The sequence below is a fragment of the Neospora caninum genome, chromosome XII (assembly GCF_000208865.1).
Source record: "Neospora caninum Liverpool complete genome, chromosome XII".
Classification (NCBI taxonomy): Eukaryota; Apicomplexa; class Conoidasida; order Eucoccidiorida; family Sarcocystidae; genus Neospora; species Neospora caninum.
The window spans coordinates 2,119,385-2,138,342 of record NC_018398.1 but is presented as its reverse complement, the minus strand read 5'-3'; the positions used below and the strand labels follow the sequence as shown (position 1 = coordinate 2,138,342).

At 53.6% G+C, this 18,958-nt stretch overlaps 3 protein-coding genes across 3 annotated transcripts; 1 reads left to right on the top strand and 2 right to left on the bottom strand.

Annotated features, from left to right (window-relative positions):
- Positions 1 to 1,151: 1,151 nt before the first annotated feature.
- NCLIV_062900 (conserved hypothetical protein) lies at positions 1,152 to 2,866 on the bottom strand (the record flags this gene model as incomplete). Its single annotated transcript, XM_003885841.1, has 4 exons — positions 1,152 to 1,185; positions 1,697 to 1,786; positions 2,103 to 2,175; positions 2,842 to 2,866. 4 exons carry the CDS (start codon positions 2,864 to 2,866, stop codon positions 1,152 to 1,154), a joined length of 222 nt encoding a protein of 73 aa, XP_003885890.1.
- Positions 2,867 to 4,347: 1,481 nt separating this feature from the next.
- Positions 4,348 to 6,418, top strand: NCLIV_062890 (hypothetical protein; the record flags this gene model as incomplete). Its single annotated transcript, XM_003885840.1, has 3 exons — positions 4,348 to 4,450; positions 5,327 to 5,412; positions 6,143 to 6,418. The coding sequence occupies 3 exons, from the start codon at positions 4,348 to 4,350 to the stop codon at positions 6,416 to 6,418; spliced, it is 465 nt and encodes a 154-aa protein (XP_003885889.1).
- A 3,817-nt stretch (positions 6,419 to 10,235) lies between these two features.
- On the bottom strand, positions 10,236 to 17,704 carry NCLIV_062880 (conserved hypothetical protein; the record flags this gene model as incomplete). Its single annotated transcript, XM_003885839.1, has 12 exons — positions 10,236 to 10,330; positions 10,732 to 10,827; positions 11,507 to 11,732; positions 12,185 to 12,261; positions 12,545 to 12,595; positions 12,795 to 12,840; positions 13,138 to 13,172; positions 13,509 to 13,827; positions 14,405 to 14,458; positions 14,949 to 15,032; positions 15,676 to 15,803; positions 16,498 to 17,704. 12 exons carry the CDS (start codon positions 17,702 to 17,704, stop codon positions 10,236 to 10,238), a joined length of 2,418 nt encoding a protein of 805 aa, XP_003885888.1.
- Between the last annotated feature and the right edge of the window lie 1,254 nt (positions 17,705 to 18,958).

Below are 18,958 nucleotides of genomic sequence, written 5' to 3'. Positions count from 1 at the left end.
ACAAAGTTTCTCCAATCGATTTTTTGCCATGTGTCCGTCTACCTGCGTTTTACCTGAGTGGATTGCTAGACCCTGTTTCGCATACGACAGGATGAGCTTCGGGCAGCGAAGGATTGCCTTAGTGTCCCCGAAAATCCCAAACCGTCAATCGTTTTCTCCTATGTCGTTAATAGCCGTTTCCACTTTTGCTACGCACTCATTTTGTCCCGGATGTTCCACCCCGCGTGATTTTTCCATGCAGCATGAAGACATTCGGGCGCGCTTTGTCGTTCTTCCTCGTTTTCTTGGGTTTTTCATCGGAACTCCTTTTCAAACTGCAAAACGTTCACCAGGAACTACGTGGCGCGGAAGTAGGGGCGTGTGGCCATTCGCCTGAATATTTAGTTTTAAGTACGTAACATACATACGGGTGTACAAAGTGCCAAAACACCGTTCATTGCTTAGACCTCTAACGAGGCTGTCAAAAATTCTTCGACACCACCAGCGATGGAGCTGTCGCCAACGAAGAGGCAGCTGAAGTCCAGGATGGCTAAGGGCAACTAGTTGCTGTCGAGCAATGTGCGTCAGAAGCACGCGATTCTCATCCGCGCGAAAAATGCTGCCCATGTCATTTCGCACACACTGGGTTTTCCTTCGCCTGGGGCCCTCGCCCTTCAGGCAAAATCTCCCACCACTCTCCCCTACGCATTTCGAAGAAAAGTTAACCAAAACCACAGCGCTTGAGCGAAGCGACACCGCCCTCCCCCTTCGCCAAAATAAGACCGGAGCAATCCGTGTTGGGGCGACTTCTCAACCCTCCGCGTCAGCATGGGAGATCTAGGTGTTGCAGCCTCGAGGCGAGACACATTTTGCCTTGCTCCACGTCCCGGTTTTTTCGCTACATCTCGAGTCAACAAAGAAAGCCACATCCAGAACGGCCTATCCGAACCAGCCTACCAGTTGTTCGGTATCCCCGAGCTGCATGCGGTACATCCTGACGGGCGACTTCAGTCACACACTGGAGGCGCTCGAGGTACACCTCAGCCGTGGAACTCGGCGTAGATGGAAGCTTCCATCTGGGTAATAGGGGAGAAAGACCGCGCAACTCGCGAGGCTCGTCAAGTCTCCGGACTCAACTCTCCCGTTTGCGACTCGGCTCCTCGCTCCGCACCTCAGTACTGCGGAGAAGTCTTCTCGAGCCAGTTGCTGCGCACACGTCAAGGAAAGAGCACACAGGCAACAGTCACGATGTGACTCAAAGCAGATACAGCCTCATTCCCTCACGCACCTGCCTCTAAAACAGCACACGTCTTGCGCTTCCAGAGGCGAATGCGCCAAACAGACGAGCGCCCCTAGGCGAGTCCGTCGAGCGCGCAAGAAGGGGAAGCGAGGAATCGCGCCGTTCTGGGGATCACATCCGGATGCAATGGACTGCCACGATCAGACACCTTCACGTCTCGGCAACATTTGCCGCACGCAAAGAAAGGTTCCGCCGGCCCTCTGGTTTCACGGAAAGCGTTAGCGAATCCACAGACTTCCCGTTTTCCTCGACTCAAAAGGTGGCTCGTAGAGCGAAGAAGGTCATCCTGTCCGCGCGCTCAAATGGCCAAAACAAAGCTGAACACACGCCGCTCTGTTCAGTCTGTTTCGAGAATTCCAAAGTACAAAACACACAGGGGCGACCGCCCCCAACGCAAGCAGCCGCCGGCACGCTTACCTGTAAAAGGGATCGTAGAGGAAGTCGCCTTCGTTGAAGAAAACACAGTCCGTGAAGATGACGACTCCGAAGATGATGGACAAGAACATCCTGGAACACAAACATCACACAGGCTCGACGCCCATGTATCTCTACATAGCGCTTCTTCTCACGTTGCTAGTGTTCCCCTGTTCGCGTTTCACCACGCCTCCACAAGGCGGATAGCGTCTCGAGTTGTGGCGTCTTGTTTTGTGAGCAAAACCTGTCGGCACCGGGGCTCCGCAGCACGACATCACGTGCCAACCTTTTGCCTTGGGACCACAACTCCGCCGAACGCGCACCCGTCACAAACCACGCCCTCACGCAATCATCGGCATGCAGCCACACACGCCAGATAACTGCACGGACGCGCGTCCTGAGAACTTACCACATGTACCGGTAGGCGTCCAGCGTGACGAAGGCGCCCAAGAAGACGAAAAGGAAAATAGCGACAAAGAGGCCTAATGCGCAGCAGAAACAGAAAAGAATCAGCAATGCGTGGTGCCTCCTTAGAGATGTGCAGTAGAGACGCATACGCAGCTATAACCTTTGATACGGATGTGGCATCCCAGAGCAGCGTCACTGTCTTTTCTCTGGAACAGCGTAGCAGAGCCCACACAGAAGAGCCTTCCTGGGTGGGTGCGCATGCCGAGTCGCAACGACACATGTAGCTGCAGGCGCGAAGTCGTCGGAGACTCCGCAGGCACAGCGGCTTTGGATAGAAAACCCGAGGCTGCACTCGCCGTTCCGTTTACGGTTTGATACCGACTCCACTCCAGCAAAACTGTCACATACATATCTGCTAGACTCACGCATATTCATACATAGATGAACGAATGTGTATGCGTCTCCACATGTGTAGAGGGACACGGAAATACAGCGACGTAGACCGGTCTGGGGCGCCATACGAACTACCGGGGACTATTGCTTTGTTTCCTCGGCTCTGTGACATGCGCTTGATTTCGGACGCGCTCGACAGATGCCACATGTCCGCTGTTATAAAAAGTATGTCTACGGCGTTTCCGCCGAATTTTGCGCGGCTGCGCTCGTGTGAACATCGAAAGCACCGAGGTCCAGGCTAACTTCGAGATCTCGCCGTTCTCCCTTGCCCACCAGCAGGAACTTACCCCGGCGAAGCGTCGTGTCGTGCATTTTTGCGACAAGTTAGACAGACGCAAAGGGACCGAGGGGAAAAGAGGTCGGAAGCAAGAAGCGAGGTGACTACGGCCAAAAAGAGGCAGCTGTGCGGCGCCGCGGCCCACCAGGAGAAAACGTAACTGTGTGCAGACACCCGGCTGGCAGCGGAGGAAACGGATTTTTCAAAACGAGTAAGAGTACACAACAGGCAGAGCACGCTAATGGACAGTGTTGTTCGCGCTCGACGAATGCGACTCAGAGGCGAGAGACTAGGCGAAGAATCAGCAGTGAAACGAGTCAGGAAACAGATATGAGTCGCGAGCTCGAGGAGAGATTTACAGGAAACGCGACATTTGTCAGGGTTCTCCGATTACTGTGACAACGGAACGGGAAAAACTGGAAAAGGGGACTACAAACAGCAGAGAAATCGCGGGGTTGTAGGCAGAACTGCAGGTCGTCGGCGGCTCGGAATAGCTTCAAGAGCCGATCGTGAAAAGGAAGTTTCTCTCAGCCCCGCCTGTGCGATATAGAGTCCGACTAACGCGGTTTCGAAATACTCATTTACAAACAAGAATATTATGAGATGTAGATGCCAGGATTTTGGGGGTTAGGCGGAAGAAGGGGAAAGGGACCGAGGCTGTATAGACACATACGCGTTCTCTACCGTGCATGGCAACGAGAGTGAAGGAAGGCGGCACACACAGATGTATCGTTTTAGACCAGGTAAAAACAACAAAAGGGACAAGGGTTTGAAATCTTGGGAGAAAAAGCGTGGTTTTTACGTGAAGGAGAAGGAATCCGAATAACGCAGCACGGCGTGAAATGAGGAACGCGACTTTTGAGAGGAACGGCAACACTAGACCACAATCTTTTGGCTCTTTTAGCTCTCAAGGCAGCGAAGAAAGACAAACAATGCGTCTCGCTATTACAACACAAAGATATCGGGGCGGAGTTGTGAAAAGCGCTAGTCCATGAGCGTTTGCGATAGTTTCGGAAAGCAGGGGAAAGGGGTCGAGTCCAAACAAACAGGAAGCCTCGTTTGTTCTACACACACGGAAAGTTTACACATTAATGCGCAACGACATGCATGTGGCATGTTTTTCGGTTTTTTTTTCGTTTCCTCTCCTATCGCCCGCCTCCATTCGCCTGTGAACGCCGGAGTGTATCTCTTTCGCTGGCTTGAACAGCAAGGCGCCGCGTGACCAGAGGGGGAGAAAAGGTCGCGCTTATATATGAGGAGCGTTTTTCACGCGGTGCCTAGAACTCTTGCGAGAGCTTTGCGGCGGGAAAGTGTGTTCGGCATCACAGAGGCGGCTAATATCGCGAAACGTGGCGAAACGTGGCGCGGCTGCTGTGCGAATTTCAGTAGGACCGTCCTCTCTCGTGGAGTTCTGGTGCCGGTGTATTTGTGGGGCAGCGCCTCGCCGTGCATGTTTTGCTGTGCTTTCTTTCTTTCTCACTTTTTTCTCCAAAAAGTCTGAAAAAGAAAGATAAAAATGCAAATCTTTGTCCTCTCTGTCGGCGGCGACACCCTCGCCCTCGAGGTCGCTCCGACCTCGACTATCCGTGATGTGAAGGAGCAACTCCAGGCGCGCCAAGGTACGGGACGGAAAGGTCGAGTCGGGGATTCCTGTCCGCTTTCTTTTCACCTTTCCTGCTCCTTCGTGGTCTCCCGTCTCTTCTCTGCCAACGAAACAGCGCCACTGCGGCTACGAGTGTGCACAAATCCATGCGTTTTCTCTCCCTTTTTTCCTCTCCTCTCCAAGACACACAACCGCGGCCTCGCGTAGGCGCCGCCGCCCCCACAAACCTCGTCGAACTGAGGATACCACGCGGCTTCCGGGGACCTTTCTGTCTCAACAAAGTGGTGTCGCGGAGCTCTGGAGAGAGTGAAACTCGCTTTTGTGGTTCTTCTGCAATAAGCGGCTTCTTTCCCGCCCGCGGGGACCGGCCAGAGCGTGTGGGCGTGGCAGAGTCGCGAGGCTGGGGGGATGGCATGCACTCAGCCCGGTTGGATGCTCGAGCACACGAGCGAGAGAGGACTGTTTAAAGATCCGCGTTTATTCGTATACAGAAGCGCAAATGTCAACCTTTACCTTGTCACGAATCTACGGAGTTTCTGCCTATACCTGTACAGTGTCTTCACCCGCGGGGGCGGGGAGAAGCGCCGATGCGTCACAGAGGCGCCACACTTTCTGTAGAGGCGAGGGAAACGAGAAATGAACATCTGCATGTTCTCTTGTTCTCGCCCGTGGGCGTGGCGTAGGCTTCGCGAGAGCGTCGGAAATTGAGTGTGCTGGCCTCGAGTAGAGGGGGACTACTGTGCGGCCGTAAACCCCTGCCGCACACGTCGGCTCCCCGACCGAACCAGCTGCAGAAATGAACGCATCCACGTAATGTGTGTAAGAGCATACCCCGTGGATGTTCTTTCTTGCATCGGGGTGCGTTGCGCGTGGCTCTCGTGTCTCTACACAGGCATCGAGGCGGATGACCAGCGACTGTGCTACGGTCTTCATGCTCTGGAGGACGACGAGACTCTTGGCGAGCTCGGTGTTGAGGAGGTGAGTCGGCGCAGACGGGGTGATGACTTTTTTAATCAAGGCAAACAGCCCCTGGCACTCTGAGCGATCGATTCTTTGGCCTTCATCGCGTGTGGATCGACATACCTATCTAGATACATATATGTGTGCCGTCAGATGTTTGTATGTTTGAACGTGGACATTGCTTAATTTCAGATGAGAGTATGAATTTGCGTACGCAGCGCTTTTCGTGTTTCCGCGTGCACCCAACAGGGTCGGTGGCTGGTGTATGGGGCGGATGAAAGAGAAAGGAGTGCTCTGTGATGACAGCAGATAGGGACATCCGACTGCTTGTGAGGAGCATATCATCTTTTTCGCTAAATTCAATTCTGATTCGCCTCCTTTCACCCTCATTCAACCTGGCACGTTTTGCTCGCCTTGCTTCGTTCGTTGCGAGTGCGGCCTAGCCGTCCGGGCCCGGTTGTCCACCGTTTTTTGCCGCAGTGTATGAAAAGAGTATCGTTTTTGTGGGCTAGCTATCTCGTGTGTGGCTGTGTCGAGTTTTCTGACTACTTTCTCGTTTGCGTGCGCGGAGGAGAAAAACGGCTTCTGAAATGGGTGGCGCGTGTTGTGTGCTGTCGCAGTTTTTTTCCGTGTTCCATTGTCGCTCGGTGCCCGGTGTGCGTGCGTTTGCGTCGCGTTTCAGGGGTTTTCTTGTTTTGTGTCTTTATTTTTCCGTTGTTTCGACTGTGTGACCGAATGGCGTCTGCAGGAGTCCACCCTGTATCAGTCGCTCGAACTGCTGGGTGCAGGCAAGAAGCGTAAGAAGAAGACGTACACAAAGCCGAAGAAGCAAAAGCACAAGAAGAAGAAGGTTAAGCTTGCGGTGTTGAAGTTCTACAAAGTTGACGGAAATGACAAGGTGACTCGTCTGCGCAAGGAGTGTCCGCGCGAGACTTGCGGCGCTGGCGTCTTCATGGCTGCGCACAAGAACCGTACCTACTGCGGTCGATGTGGGCTCACCTACATTCTCAATGCTGAGGAGTAAAGGGGGAGCGAACGGACGTGAGGGTTTTTAACGGCAAACGCAATGGAGAGAGGACATGTCGGAGTGCGCGGTGTCTGTTTATTTCCACCACAGGACAAGACGAGAAGGCAGGAGTAACAAGCCTTCTCCGAGTCTCGTCGTGCATGCAGTTGGGATTCGTGGTTCCTGAAGCGAAGCGGAGAACAAGCGTCTCTGTGCAGTGAACCCCTTGAATTCACGAGCGCGCAGAGGTGTAGGAGGAATAGATAGATACAGAAGGAAAGCTGAACGGGTAGCCTGCAAAAGAGAATGCTCGAAAGGTTTGCCTTCTGAGACCTCTCTGGAGGTTTGGCTGTCGTTAAAAACAAACCCTTTGAGGGTGTGAGGAAAAAGAGGTTGCCGGTGTTTGTTCCGTACGTCTTTCTCCCGTTTTCCTCGCTCCTCGCCTTCAAATTGGCTGACCATGGACTCGTGAAAAGGACTCGAAAAGCCTTCAGTCTCAATCGTTAGAAAAAACACGGGAACAATCGCCCGTCACACAGCTCGGTTGGACCGGTATTCGCCCACCGACAAAATAGAAAGAAGCGCTGCTGGATACACCACCAGACACTCGACCCCCCAAAACCCAAGACAACTACGCGGCAAAGTGCATCTTTTTTCTGTGTGGCGCACTTCTTTGGAAAATGGAATGTAGGGGCATCCGCCGAGGAAAGCGCACCGCTTTTGTCGTTTTCGGCAAGCAGAGATCGGCAAGTCTCTGATCAGCGCATGGCGTGCGCAGCCATGCTTCTTCTCGTGTGGCACACATGACGGCAGCGTGTAATCCCGTTGAACTGGTTAGATCCGTTTCACCGCTAAACATCAAACACAAGCGAGCACGCCTGGTGAGCTCGAGTTGTAGGCAGACATCTTATTGCCTCGAATGCTGCCTTCAAACAAGGGAGCATTTGGCATTCTAGGTTTCCGGCCTGAGGCGCTTGGTTCCCTTCTTTCGACTTCGAAACAGACTTGAAGAAAATTAGTGGTGAGTGAGGTGAGACACTGGCTAGAAGCAGGCACAAGCGACGCACTAGGTTGACACTGTAGGGCACCGCGGTCATTTTAGTTGCCTGAACTCTGATTTATCTTAGCCCTCGGCCACGGGTTCCTCAGAAATGACGATGTGAGAAAGAAATACGCACTGAAAAACGGTGATTCATCTGATTTTTATTCCGTACCCGCTTCCATGCGCGCGGTGGCGATTTCAGAGGAGCGTACGAAATATAGTACTGCAGTCTCTAGTACTGTCAAAGCATGGGACACGTAGAATCCCGCTCAATTTCAAACAGATCACTGCCGTGGTGGGGGCGCCTCCGTGCGAGAAACGGTTGCCGTCTAGCTCTTCGCTTTTCAGTCTCCACGCTGTTAGCGGGAAGGCAGATTGCGCCGCACCAGAGAAGGGCTTTTTGCTAACTCGAGGAAGGCAGCTGTGTCCTGCAGAAAAAAAGCGTAGTGATTTCTATTGCTGTGTATATAGGCCAGCTTCAAGGCATCCCGCCCCCCCCCCCCCCCATTTGCATCAAAATGAACCAAGCTTGTTACAACGTACTGCTGTGGTCTCAGCTCCAGAAAGAACACTTTCGTATCCAATCGTTAGTCGCGTCTGATGGGGAAAATCTTGCCTCAGCGATATTGGTCTTTGAGTGAGAAGACAAGTCCTCCGCCGAAAAATTGAAGGCTGCCTCGCATATGGGAGGACTGAGGAACCCGTGCACGCCGACAGGAACGTCCTCATCAATTCTCCCGCTATCACGCTCCTCCGTGTCCCTGACCGCACCCTCTCTTGCAAGCGAAGGGGAGAAACGAGCGTTTTCCACGTATGCTCCGCAACATTATTTTCGAGAAAGCTCTCCGCGGCACCGCCATTCCTGACGAAGCCCTCGTAAGACGGCTTTTCGTTGAGAGCGAACTCCGCAGTCTCTCGTGTTGGGGTAGAGTCTCCTCGATTCTGGTTGTCACCTACAGAGAATTGCATGCGGTATATCCTGTGCCACCGTATAATGGTTTCAACAGCAGTCGAGCAAACCACCCATAATCGTATCTCCTGGCGCACACCATAGAACCGCATTGTTGACACCCATACAAGAGCGGCTGAAGGTATTGAAGTTGATCAACAACATCAGTGAAACTTTGTCTTCAATGAAGAAGCCACCGTATCTCAATGATGCCATCGATACAACTCAACAATACACTTGAGCCTCTAAAAAGAGGCACGAGTAGTTTCTCCGCTGTGTTCATTATTCAGGATGACATTGAGTATTCAACACTCATGACACCCCAATCATACTGCTCTTAGGCGGCTTCAGTGAGACCGAAGCAACGACCCTAAAAAGCAGAAAATTGTGATTTCAAAGACACTGAAACAGACGTACCAAGGAAAATATCCCCACGGTGCCATTTGCGTTCAGAAATCTGATGATTCACTGAATTCTGCAATTCACATTGCGTTTCGCAGTTCGCTGCGTCTTTCATCGTTGCGCGAGCCAAGACATCCATTGCTGAAAATTTAGAAAAACATGGTAGTTTTTAGTAAGTAATCTGAAAGCGAATAGAGAGAAATACAGAAAGAGACCACTAGAACTGAGCTTACAATCCTGGAGCGGCTGCGAGAGACTCCTGCCTAAAAGGTAGCAACTCGAATAGGGAAGATCGCTCTCACATCGGACTCTCATCAACTTCTTCTTTTCGATGCAGCCGACAGAGTTGTGAGGAAAACGGCACAGTGAGCGTGAGCATTCGACAACACCACCGGTGATCACGATTGGTCGTTTCGTCGACGTATGTGCTGCCGCGTTTCTTTCGAGATTCAGTGACTTGGCGAGTTGCGTCTTCAACGTTTAAACGACCACGAACGGTGCGAATCTGTCTGCGACGCACGGGCCCACGCCTCTTCCGACTGGACTGCGTGTGACGTTTTCTGGATTGTCTGCCGATCTTGTGACATGGCCAAAGTGGCTGTTTGAGCCAATCTCGTGAGGGAATCGCCATCCCAGTAAGAGACGGGAGTTAACAGTGAAGGACCGCAATTTGGCACGTCGGCACAAGTGTAGAAATTAACAAGGACTAGGTGTTCACCGAGATGGAAATTCGAATGGCGAAGTTCCGAGACGGCTGCAGGCCAGTATTTCGTTTTTACACCGCAGGAAATGGTAAAACACAACCGAGCATACCAACGCATGCAATGCAAGCAAGGTAACCAAGAGTGGTGTTGCTCTTAAGAAAAACACCGCCCATAGAGAGGCTGCTTGGAGCCACCGCGTGTCAGCACGGGGCATCGCATTTACATGTACCTTTATATACATACTTACATACATACGGTCTCTCTCTCTCGAGAGATTCTTAAAAACATATTGATTACCTCTTCCCAGCAATTCAGACATGGTCGTTGACTATCGCTCCCTGTGACACACTTGCCACCCAGAGAGGACCACCGCCAGGGCTCCTTCCTGGCACTGAAAGCAAGTCGCAAGAGCTCCAGCGACGGCCTTTACTTTTTTGAAAACACGCATTCAAGCCCTGACCTGCTGTGCTCCCCAAAGCATTCGCGAAGACAGAAGGCTGGCGCAAAATCACGCCTCTTTCTCCGCTCACTGTATTCCACCACGGAGTCCCGAAAGCTACCGGACAGGTCAGCCAACTCTCTACAAATCCAAGGAAATATTTTAGTGAAAACCCAACACTTGAAATATTGTTATCTGACGCCATCTCTTTTGTCCACCAAGAACGGGGCTCTCGGTTCGCCAAAAATGGACAAAATGAAAAACGTCTCCACTTCTTCTAAGCAACGGAACACTCAGAGTCAGTATTTGAAGTTGGGCGGTAAGGCGAACGCATGCACCCGCTGGTCCGTTGCCATGCACCGAGGATCTTGCCAGGCCTTCACCTTGTCGGCAACTGAAAAACAACAAAACACAAAACACAGAACGAAATGCAGAACTGGCCACTGCTCTCAACTCAAACGTGTGGACACACAGACGACGAGTCTATGCACGCATCGCTTACATGTCATTTCCGATAAACAAACTCACGCCCACAAGGATATATATATATATATATATACACATAGGCGCCACGAAGAACTCGGAGCACCGCTCAACGGACTCTTACATTTTGACGTTGTTTCGGAGGCAGTCAGCGTTGCGTAAGGTTTATGAAACTCAGTTTCGATATGTACATGCATGATGTTGTTGCAGAGTTCCTGGTGCCGACTGAAGGCCGCAAAGCCGGCGGAAGCAAAGGCATCGCACTCCGCACCCGTGCTCTTACAAATTGCTGCTCCTTCTGGTTTGACTTACCCGTCACAAGCAATCTGCCAGCGAAGGCAATTCCTTCAATGTTACAGTAGATGATATTGCACTGTTCATCTCGAGGAAAATTCAGTACCTTGCCACCTGAAAAAGATACACAAAGTGGGGGCGAAGTCTTGCACCGGTTCGTGCCGTTCCTCTCAGAAACACGGGCACCGCCTGGCGACAAATGCCCCCGGATTTACAGCGTCCTGCTCTCGCTTTTAGGCTCCGTCCCACCACGATAAACCACTCTCGCCCCGCGTGTGAAGCGACACCGTTGTCTACGCACGTGTGCGAATAGGCATGCACAGACCTGCCTAAATGAACGAGAGAGAGCGGTGTTTCGCAGTATCAGCGGTACTCCACATTTCCGTACAGAAGCTCGGGCGCCCACGCTCCACGATCCGGATGAACTTTGGTTTCGGTCCCCCTTTGTAAGGCCGCCTTCTTTTTTCTCTCTTAGGCACGACTTTGAAAACTCGGCCCAGTCGCTCCCTTTCGAGCCATGCCCTCCCCGGTGTGTGTGTGTGTGTGTGCGACTCTGTAGGTGGGCTACACATTCACTGACGCGCGCGCTTTCGAGTCTGTCCCATGGACGCGAAGCACCGAAGATTGGCAGGACGTCCATACATATCTGGATATGGCGTGTTCAACGTCGCCGCATCCGTAAAGAGTCACGTAAACATGAAAAAACAAAAGCTATATGAATATCCACGGAAGGCGCGGTAACCGTGCAGTGCATGCATCGCTAGATTCGGCAAGAGGCGTCAGCAGGTCGTACCTGAGGCGACCTCAAGAGCCATCGGGTCTGTGAAGAGCATCGTAGGCGTGTCGATGTTTGCCTCCGAAGCTGCGCCTCCATCTGAATGTTCGGGCTTATCTTCTGGCATGTTGAATTTCCCGACCCAGACGACTGCGTCTTCTTGAGAGGTGATGGCCACATGATTGCCCCGAATTGCAATGGACGAGTAGTCAGTGAAGGCGATTTCTCGGGGAAGATGAAGAATCTGAGAGAAGCGATTTAAGAACAGCCAAGGAACGCACTGGCCCAATGCCACAGCAAGCTTCTCGGTCCCTCCTCTGTCGCCGAGCGGCCGCATGCGGCTCCCATCGCGAGTTGACCCACCAGACTGTGTGTGTGTTTTGATCCAATTATCCCTTCTTCTTGCCTACACATGCACACCTCCTAATACCAAGGTAGAAACGATCGCGAGACTCCGACAGACGAGAACATCACTGAAAACGCCTTCTTCGATCCCCGGAGTTGTACCTATTTCCGACTCGGTCACTAGGCCTGCACATGGTCGAAGCGGCAAACCCGAACACTTTAAAAGACGAGACATCCATGGCCACTATGACACAGAGAGAAGGCGGACCGGGAGAAAACACACAGACAGACCATCCGCCACCCGAAGGCAAAACAGGTGCGTGACAAAAAACGGGAACAAGAGAGACTTACTTTGACCGTTTTCCACAGGCAATGCTCTCCCGGCTCCGCGCCTTCGACCTTCTCCATCAGCACCAGCCGCCCATTGCCTGCTCAGGTCAAAACACCGCACGAACAAGGCTCAGGAGACAACGCACCGCGCATTAACCTGTCGGGCTTCCTCCCCGTTCGGGAAGATGCCTAAGAAGAGCCGGTGGCGTGTGTCTCGAAAACCAGAGGGGCGCGAGCAGCCACGTCTCTGGCGACTCCAAAGTGCGCACGCGTGCGTTCCCTACACTGCAACGCCCTGTGCAGCGCAGTTGGTCTCCCGAGACACAATCCACACGCAAATATACCGATACATCTGCATTTTCGTGTCCATTCTTAGCTCACCCCGCTTTCGGCCCTTGGCGCCTCCCTTGCAGTAGTTGCCTTCACACAAGCCTGAGAAAAGATAGCAGACGTGATTCGACGCACTGAAGGCTTATATGCTTTAAATGCCGAAATGCTCTCTTTGCGTGAGTCGAGAAAACTCCACTACCCCACAGCCGCGCGTAGGCGCAGGCGTGTTGACGAAAGTTTCCCGTTTTTTCACGGACGTTTGTGGAAAAACACACAGGCGCTAGCCAGGCCGATGCCTTACCGAGAAGGTAGAAGGTGCCGTTGGTATTGCGGAGGCTGACTACTCCCTGTCGAGAAGCACAGAGTCATGCACGCGCAAACACCCAAAACGTGTGCCCCGGTGGCCTTTTTCCGGCGGCTGCGCCGGACGACCGTACGGCGCGACGGAAAGCGAAGGAGACACTAGCCGCGCACGTCTTCCTCCCGGTCCGCCAGCCGTTTTGGGGAGATTTCCTCTGTCGAACTGTGGTCTGAGGACACGGTGGCGCGGAACCCAGAAACCGAGGCGAATCTCTGCATTGTGACACTGTAACAACCTACACCGCTCCACCTTCCGGTGATTCATGTGCGAACTCGCAACGTACCTCGAAGCCTTTGTTTTCCGACGAGAAGCTGAATTCTGAAGGCAGACTCGCAAAGCCAACTCAGAGAGAAGCTCGAAAGGGGCTGGGTGTACACTGGAGGCATTCGCCACGCATGCAACGGTGAGAACCGGTTCAGGCGGTTTATCGGTTGAGACCAGCAAGGCACCCACCTACGCGGGAAAGAGTCTGCGGGGCACACTGCCCCCGAAGGCCACTACAGACGGGAAAACTAGACAGGAGTCGCGCTCACTGTCCTTTGGCTGCTGGCTCCTCTCCCAAGAGCGGTCCTCCAAGCCAAGTGTCTTTTCCGCTTTCCTGCTCTGCGCCTGTCTCGCTGCCGGCTCGTCCGGTCCCAGTTCATCTCGTCTTACCCGTCCGACAGGCTTGAACGACAGTGTAGTTTTTCCCCTTGACCTCGATTTCCTCGATTACCGCATGGTAGTGTCCTGGTTTTGCGGCTGTCGCTTTCTCTTCCCTGGTGTCTGGCTGTTCGCCTTGCTCGTGTCCTGCGTCTTCCTTCTGCTTCTTTGCTTTCTTCGAGCCCTTGCGTTTGCCGCCTTTGCTGTCCTGAGCCGCCGCTTCGGGAGTTTCCTTCGCTGCCTCTGAGGGCGAGGCGTCGGCGCCCTTCGGTTTCCACGGCGCATGTGCGTCCACAACAATCGCTTCGCGAACAACAAAAAAGTGCTTCGTCTGAAAACACGTCAGGCAACAAAGTGAGAAACGGATACCGGCGCGCCGGAACAGATGCTGGGGCGCAACGTACCCCGGAAAAACGACGCACATCCACTGCAAAACGCACCATGTGTATCGCCGCAAGCCCTGAGAGAAAATACATCCAGTGTAGTGAATAAACGAGGCAGCTTATCTACAGAACGATACAGCGCTGGATGCCTGACGACCTTACAGGGGCAATGGGGACAGGCTGATCTATGGACCTGGGGGTGGTCCCAAGTATATGTTGTGAATCCACGAACGCACAGATGACCATAGCCACAACTTGGGACACAAACCGATAATTACCATCCCATGGGCAGGACATCCGTGATGACAACTGGGGATGGCCCAAACTGGAGCACACGCGCCTCCACGTATCCGTCCCTAATGACCCACGCACCCTAGTCCCTGCGCATGCTGGAATGCACAGAGTCAATATATGTACATATATATATATATATATATAAATTTACTGACAAGGTTGTAACTTTCTTCTCGGGGAAAAAGATGGCAGAGAGCAGTACGGTGGCCCCACGAGAATTTCGACTCTTACCACCTCGTCGTAGGTGATACCCTCCCACTGAGAATCGTCATCTCCTGTGCGCTTCTGCGGTAAAGGAAAAGCCCAAAAGTAGAAACCAAGGTATGAGCGTTTCTCCTCAGCCCTCACCAGATACAACAGACATCTTACTTATCGCCAAGTCTCTCATGACTTTCCAGATACACACACACACACGAAATGCCCTCCCTTTCACCCGCCATTTATGCCTTAATAGATGTACATATATATATATATGTACGCATATCTGTTCGTATAGTGTATATACACATGAATGTACTTGCATATTCTCCAGCGATCAATGGACACGATGGGGGGCGGCGGGAATTGGGGATTACAACTGGTTTGCTGCCGCCTTGCCACGGCACAAACAGATAGCGCCACCACCACGGCCAAGACTCGTTCAGATAGATTCACACGAGTGAGGTTAAATGGTGTTCTACAGCTGCGCATGCCTCGAAATGCAGATCACGTTTTGCCCAGGGCTCCGCGTAAAGCGAAGCGCAGCCACAGCCTTGGCCTCGAATCAGAGACTCACTGGACTGCCGATGAGGTAGTTCTCTTCATCGAAGGGGTGGAGCGTATATTTCGTGTGGCCAATCGCATACGAAGAATCGAAAACCTGCAGAAGGACGGGAAACGAAGAATCGCCTCGTCTGTAAGCTCTGCACGGTATATATGAGCTTGTGTCCCCGCTGCACGACGGGTATAACCAGCCTGGAAGTCCTTTCGCTGCGCACCGACTTTAAAAACGAATGTGAAATCCCTACACATACTAGCCGGGGTTTGCACCGAGCTCTACGTGCACGTATGGATTTCCGTAGAATACGCGAGTCAGACTGTGCCTCTGTACGGAGCACTTCCACTAGCCTGACCGTGACACGGCACGATGGGATCCCTCGCTTCCTAGCAGTGGCAATATGGTAGATGAGGAACGCCCTGTTGCATGACAAACGAGAGTTTTAAGAACACGTCGAAGAGCTCTCCATTTGGCATGCGCATGGATTTTCTCTCCCTTTCTTTCTCCGTTCCTTTCCTCTCTCCTGTCGACTCTTCAGTAAGGCCGCAAGGTGCGTTGTCTTTGTGGATCGTAGAAATACGCATATACCAGAAACACTGATAGACACATAAGCATATATATATATATATATGCACAATGCAGTCGCACGCCACGCTGCATGCATTCGCTTCTTTCTTGTGGGCCGTACACGCAAGAGATCTGAGCGTCTGCAAGAAGAGAAAAACGCCGTCCAGAAAGGGCTTACTGTGTACAAGCTGCCGTTTACGCCAACCACGTCACTCGCTTCGTATTTAGACATGCCGTGGGTGTTGGAGAAAAGCGAGAAGAAGGACTGTTCGTGAGCAAGGCGGAGCGTGTGAGAGATGTAGTCACCTGGAGAGAGGAGACACCACAGAGGGAGGCTGCGATTAAAGTGCGACAGGCGTTTGTCTTCGCAGAGGAAGACCTGAAAGACCGGAAGCACAGGATGGATACACATAGGCACGTGCTTGCGCCCGGCGAGATGTAGAGGTGCATATATATATATATATATATATACATATATATATATATATGCATGCATGGCGTAGAGTGCGCGTCTACGAATGTGCGTGATAATATGGATGCTTCCCAGTCAACGAATAACGAAACGGAGCGCCTGGAAAGGCATTTAGAGGAAAAACCAGTGCAGAGAGAGGTCGACGGGGGGAGTGCGGCAAATCTCAAAGACAGAGACACCCGGTTAATAACGGCACTCTCTATGTGCTCCTCCATGTCGATGGCAGCTGCGTATACCCATCGGCGCGGCGCGACTGGAACTAGCTCGTACGAAACCCACAAACGCTCGCAAAAGCTGCGAAACTTGGGCCGATCTGTTGGGTCTCGATCTTGGACATTTTTTTCACTGCTTAGGCTCTGCCTCCTCGTACACAGTCCCTCCACGTAAAAGCGTCTGCGCTTAACAGGCGTGTTGCAGTTGCCTCCCGTTCCTCGTCCGCTACACACGAAAGAGGCGTGCGCACTCCGTGTCTTGCAAAGCTAGAAAATGTCGGAGTCGCCCAAACCGAATGGGTGCCTCCGGACTTACTTCCCCGGCATGCGTCCTTTCCTCGCACACCGACACCGGGGTGCACGAGCCTCGTTGAAGCCCCCGCCAGCAGCAAATTCTCTTCTCCGTCTGTCTCGTCTCCGTCTGTTTCCTCTGCGCCTGGGAGGAAATTTGTGTCGGAGTCTGAGCCTCCGAACGGTTGTGCATCTCTCTGAGACAGGAGGTGGGGGACACTGGAAGTGTCCCAGATGGAGCGTTCCTCCACGCTGAGTCCAGGGTGAACCGTTCGGTGCGCTTTGCTCCGCTCTCCGCTGCGGTGTGCCGTGTGCATGCGGACGACGAACAGGAGGACACCCAGAGCCACGGCTGCCGCGAGTCCAATCCGGAGAAACACCGACGCGCTGGAAGCGTGGCAGCGTCTGGGCCCCGCCGAGGACCCCAGAACCCGGCTACAAGCGGAGACAGACCTTCGGACGCGGTCGAGCAAGAAGAGCAGGAGAGACGCCACCCGCGACCAGGCCGTCGCCGCGCCGCCCGACTGGCCAGCGTGCGCGGAGCAGTAGCAGCCCATGAAGGTCGACGACGAATCCTCGCCGCCAAGGAAGGAAGACGAAGTTCCAGGCCGCCCGCAGCAGAGGGGACACGAAGACGTGAGCGGCTCATGCACGCCGGGACGGACGCGATCTCGCTTGCCCGGCCCGCCGATGCTGAAGGGCGAGAACGGGAGTGACGGCGCAGTCACGTGGTAGGGCGACGAGGTCGGAGTCCACAAACCGTTCTTCGCTCCTGCACGCTCTGCACCGTTCTGGTCACCTGCCTGTTCGCCCGTCTGCAGGCCGAGGGCAGTCATCGAGACTTCCCCGGGAGACGGAAGAGACGGGGGCGCCGGATGGAGACCGAGAAGCGGCGGAGGGAAGACCGTGCCTTGATCAGACAGGATGGGAGGCCTGTACATGCTGTTGAGGTACGCGCTCGAGTAGGTGGAAGGCGGCTGTCGACCGGCTTCCACGGCGAAGGACGCAGGGCCGGCCAGGAGGGGCTCTGGGCCGTCGTCAGCGTTTCTCGACGGGAGAAACGGCTGGGGATTTCGCATCCAAAACATTTCCGAGGGATGCTGTGGAGACCCGCCATAGACAGCTACTTGTGAGGAAGAAGCCGGCGGAGCAGGGGAAGGCTGCTGGGGCCGGTGAGGCTGCGGGGCGTGCTCCCGAGTCAAGTCCCGGTAGTACGGAGCGGTCTCGGCCATTCTGAGGCGCCGTAAAAGATGGAAGAAACAAGGACGGAGCCGCCGTGCGACGCAGTCGGAGAGCGCAGAAGGACTGGAGAGGAGCGCCGTTTCGCGGGGGAGCTCGCAGGCATCAAAGCGCCAACATGAAAAGGCCGGTCGGAAAGCTGGAGAGCGTGGCAGACCGCAGACAGCTGTTGTACGGACTAGGGTACATGGAAGCAGAGGAAAAGAGGAAATATTCCCTCGACCAAGCTGCGGTGGGTTGTAGTTCTAGTGTGTAGGAAGCACGACGGAACGCAGCCTGGATGATCGCCCGGGCTGTCCCTCGAGCGCTCGTACGCCGCCGAGAACCAGAGACGAGCCTTTCTCGAGAACCCAGCGGGAGAAAAAAGGGGGGAGGGAGAAGCAAAGGGATCTCTATTTGACACGAACCCGACGGCTGGTCGGTCCAAGCCAACGCCCCGGCAGAGACGGTCTAAACCCTCGTGAGAAACCTCAAAGAGGAGGAAAGTGTACAGACCTTCCAGTCCCGAGAGCCCTCGCAATCACAGCTGCTGTCTCCGCTTCAGGGATATATAGCCTGCTGAGAAGACTAACGACGGGAAGGCACCAGGCGGGCGCGTTCGCAAAATGGGTGTCGAAACGGAGTCGCGTGCTTCCGCAAAAGCGGCATGCATCGACAGAAACTGTGGCGTAACACTTGCTGGAGTCCCTCTCTGTGGACTCACTGGGAGAGTGACGCTGGAAGAAAACACGGAAAGAAACGAGAAAACGCTCCGTTACAGCGATGGACAGTGATGCACAAGAACAGCCGCAGTACGAACCTGCCAGGCGACATCGACGGAGTGTGGGTGTGCGGAGTCATCCGCTCGAGACTGGTCCAGCACGTGCGCCTGGCTGCACGTGGCCCGAGGTACGAACTCCCTTAGAACAAGCCTTGCTTACAATGGTAACAGACCTTGCGTTTTCTTTCAAAATATTCTGTGTCTTCGACACTGGTTTGAGTGCTCCTAGTTCTAATTTTTCCTCAGGTGCCCATGAGCGGACGCTACCGGGCGACTGGCAGCCGCGGCCGCCTCAGAAACTGCGCGAAAGCGCACAGGTGACGAAAGTCGAGGGGAGCGGGGAAGTCCCTGTCTCTCCAACTCGCCAACAGCAAGCGCGACTTCCCGAAGATTGATGTTTTCTTTCTTCCTCACGAGGAATTTGCTTTCTTCCTGACTCCGTACTCGGATAGTGTGTCAACGCGTGACTGCTGAAGCGCAAATCCCT